General features: G+C 51.8%; 1 protein-coding gene across 1 annotated transcript in view; it reads left to right on the plus strand.

The window, feature by feature from the left end:
- Positions 1 to 2389: 2389 nt before the first annotated feature.
- LOC106813444 (S phase cyclin A-associated protein in the endoplasmic reticulum-like) overlaps positions 2390 to 3735 on the plus strand; it is a gene marked incomplete at both ends in the record, with an annotated part of 8344 nt that continues 6998 nt past the window's right edge. The window contains 2 exon segments of the mRNA XM_014817574.1: positions 2390 to 2532; positions 3196 to 3277. Of these exon segments, the coding sequence (XP_014673060.1) occupies positions 2390 to 2532; positions 3196 to 3277 (225 nt within the window).

Consider the following 3735-nt stretch of genomic DNA (forward strand, 5'->3'; position numbering starts at 1 on the left):
GGGAGATGGCTAGGTAGGCTGTGGCAGCAGGGGGAGGTGGTTGGTGGAGGGATGCCACGGCGCGGCGAGGGAGAAGGCTAGGTAGGCTGTGGCAGCAGGGGGAGGTGGTTGGTGGAGGGATGCCACGGCGCGGCGAGGGAGAAGGCTAGGTAGGCTGTGGCAGCAGGGGGAGGTGGTTGGTGGAGGGATGCCACGGCGCGGCGAGGGAGAAGGCTAGGTAGGCTGTGGCAGCAGGGGGAGGTGGTTGGTGGAGGGATGCCACGGCGCGGCGAGGGAGAAGGCTAGGTAGGCTGTGGCAGCAGGGGGAGGTGGTTGGTGGAGGGATGCCACGGCGCGCGTGGGCGAGGGAGGCGCGTGCGTTATCGTTAACATTAACAGAAATGCTCGTGGTTTGTGTGTAAAGTTGAGTGCGTGTTGAAGATGTGACGTGACATGCTGTGCTATACTGTGCTGCGAGCCATCGTTACATGATCAGATGACCTATGCCGTGGCATCATGGCATGATGAGCCGTATCATGGCATGATGAGCCGTATCATGGCATGATGAGCCGTATCATGGCATGATGAGCCGGGTCACGGCATGATGAGCGACGTCATAGCATGATGCGCTGCATCATAGCATGATGCGCTAGCATGATGCGCTAGCATGATGCACTGCGTCATGGCATGATGAGCCGCGTCATGGCATGATGAGCCGCATCATGACATGACGAGCCGCGTCATGACATGACGAGCCGCGTCATGACATGACGAGCCGTGTCATGACATGACGAGCCGCGTCATGACCTGACGAACCGCGTCATGACATGACGAGCCGCGTCATGACAGAGCCGCGTCATGACATGACGAGCCGTGTCATGACATGACGAGCCGCGTCATGACCTGACGAACCGCGTCATGACATGACGAGCCGCGTCATGACGCGTTGATCCATCGTCATGGCGTGACGTTGATGCTTCGCTGTGTGTTGCTACAGGGACCGTGAGCAGAGGCTGTCCGCACTGAGTGCAGCCCAGCAGGCTAACATGGAGGAACTCCAGAAGAAGATACAGCAGAAGGTAAAGCCCGGCGCACACGTGCCGATTTTTATCGCTAGTACTGGCGATTGTGTTGCCGGCGACAGAATCGCAGAGAGATTGCCACGTGTGCGCTGCATGGCGATGGCGATTTTGACGCCAGAAACTCGTCGCTGGAATATCAAACATGTTTGATATTTGTTGCCGAGTCGCTGAACAATCGTCGCGTGTGCAGGCAACAGTTTTTGGATTAACTAATCAAACGCATGATTTGAAGCACGTGATCAAATATGGCAGCGCCCTTGGTGTTGGAAAAAAAGCAGGAGGATGACCAGAAATGTGGCAGGAACGCCCGTGTCTTTTTGACAATACGAGGCGCACACATAGCGATTAAAATTGCCACGTGTGCGCCGGGCTTAAGGTCATAATAAAAATATTGTTTCTTTGCCCTCACCCGACTGACCCGCCAAAAAGGGAAAAAGGGGCCGACTCAAACATGTTTATTGATCTTTCCCATTCTTTTTTTTTACAAATTGTATCACTGTACATTATATAAATCTGTAGGCAATACATTATATGTACCAAGCAAAACAAGCATTCAACAGAAAAGGTATCTCCACACAAGCACACCCGAGCATGTAGACACCATGCTGAATTTGTAAAAAGACCCATTAAAAAAGGGTCTATTTACCCACCCAAACCTTTCAGCCTGGGTCGGGTGAGGGCAAACAAAGATTTTTATAATTGTGGCCTAACTGCCTTCACTCCGTGCCTTCACTCTCTGATCAACACTGCAGTCGCCACAGTCCAGTGTATATATCCAACTATATAGAACACTACTGTTGTAGCAGAGGGAGCCGTGTTGAAATAATGAAGCAGTTCATGATCAAGTTCAATCGAAATTTGATATATAATCACGTAAAATCTTCTAAAAAACTTTGCAAAGTCTTATATTTAAATGTTGGCATGTGTTGAGTAGCAGACTGAGAGACTCTCTCTCTCTCTCTCTCTCCTTCTCTCTCTCTCTCTTTCTCTACATGCTCTATTATTGTGGATTTATTCCCTTCTTCTGATCACATGATGCTCTACCAATCGTGTTGTTTATGATAAACCTATTCGCTGCTTATATACTTGTAACGCTGCTTGTAGCCATTAACCTGAAATTTGACGAAAAAAGTCAGGAGTCCAATTTTTGCTTAAAAAATGCCAGGTCGTGTTGTGAGAATTTTTGGCAAAAAAAGCCGAAAGACGGGGTGAAATAAAACGCTAAACAGACTTAGCAGAATTAAACGCTACAGGCTGTAGTAAGTGTCTGTAGCGCTGCTCTGAATACACCCGCTCCCACATCAGCGGCCTGTCGTCTGTCGTTTCAGGAGAGGAGGCGTATGATAGAGGCGGAGAGGACGGCACGCCTGCACGAGATGCAGGAGAGAAGGAAGCTGAGGCATGCTAAGATTGAGCAGCAGCAGCAGGAGAAGGAGAAGGAGAGACAGGACGCGGCGAGGGAGAAGGCTAGGTAGGCTGCGGCGGCAGGGGGAGGTGGTTGGTGGAGGGATGCCACGGCGCGGCGAGGGAGAAGGCTAGGTAGGCTGCGGCAGCAGGGGGAGGTGGTTGGTGGAGGGATGCCACGGCGCGCGTGGGCGAGGGAGGCGCGTGCGTTATCGTTAACATTAACAGAAATGCTCGTGGTTTGTGTGTAAAGTTGAGTGCGTGTTGAAGATGTGACGTGACATGCTGTGCTATACTGTGCTGCGAGCCATCGTTACATGATCAGATGACCTATGCCGTGGCATCATGGCATGATGAGCCGTATCATGGCATGATGAGCCGTATCATGGCATGATGAGCCGTATCATGGCATGATGAGCCGGGTCACGGCATGATGAGCGACGTCATAGCATGATGCGCTGCATCATAGCATGATGCGCTAGCATGATGCGCTAGCATGATGCACTGCGTCATGGCATGATGAGCCGCGTCATGGCATGATGAGCCGCATCATGACATGACGAGCCGCGTCATGACATGACGAGCCGCGTCATGACATGACGAGCCGTGTCATGACATGACGAGCCGCGTCATGACCTGACGAACCGCGTCATGACATGACGAGCCGCGTCATGACGCGTTGATCCATCGTCATGGCGTGACGTTGATGCTTCGCTGTGTGTTGCTACAGGGACCGTGAGCAGAGGCTGTCCGCACTGAGTGCAGCCCAGCAGGCTAACATGGAGGAACTCCAGAAGAAGATACAGCAGAAGGTAAAGCCCGGCGCACACGTGCCGATTTTTATCGCTAGTACTGGCGATTGTGTTGCCGGCGACAGAATCGCAGAGAGATTGCCACGTGTGCGCTGCATGGCGATGGCGATTTTGACGCCAGAAACTCGTCGCTGGAATATCAAACATGTTTGATATTTGTTGCCGAGTCGCTGAACAATCGTCGCGTGTGCAGGCAACAGTTTTTGGATTAACTAATCAAACGCATGATTTGAAGCACGTGATCAAATATGGCAGCGCCCTTGGTGTTGGAAAAAAAGCAGGAGGATGACCAGAAATGTGGCAGGAACGCCCGTGTCTTTTTGACAATACGAGGCGCACACATGGCGATTAAAATTGCCACGTGTGCGCCGGGCTTATGGTCATAATAAAAATATTGTTTGTTTGCCCTCACCCGACTGACCCGCCAAAAAGGGAAAAAGGGGCCGACTCAAACATGT

This window comes from Priapulus caudatus, unplaced genomic scaffold (genome assembly GCF_000485595.1).
Source record: "Priapulus caudatus unplaced genomic scaffold, Priapulus_caudatus-5.0.1 Scaffold774, whole genome shotgun sequence".
Lineage (NCBI taxonomy): Eukaryota > Metazoa > Priapulida > Priapulimorpha > Priapulimorphida > Priapulidae > Priapulus > Priapulus caudatus.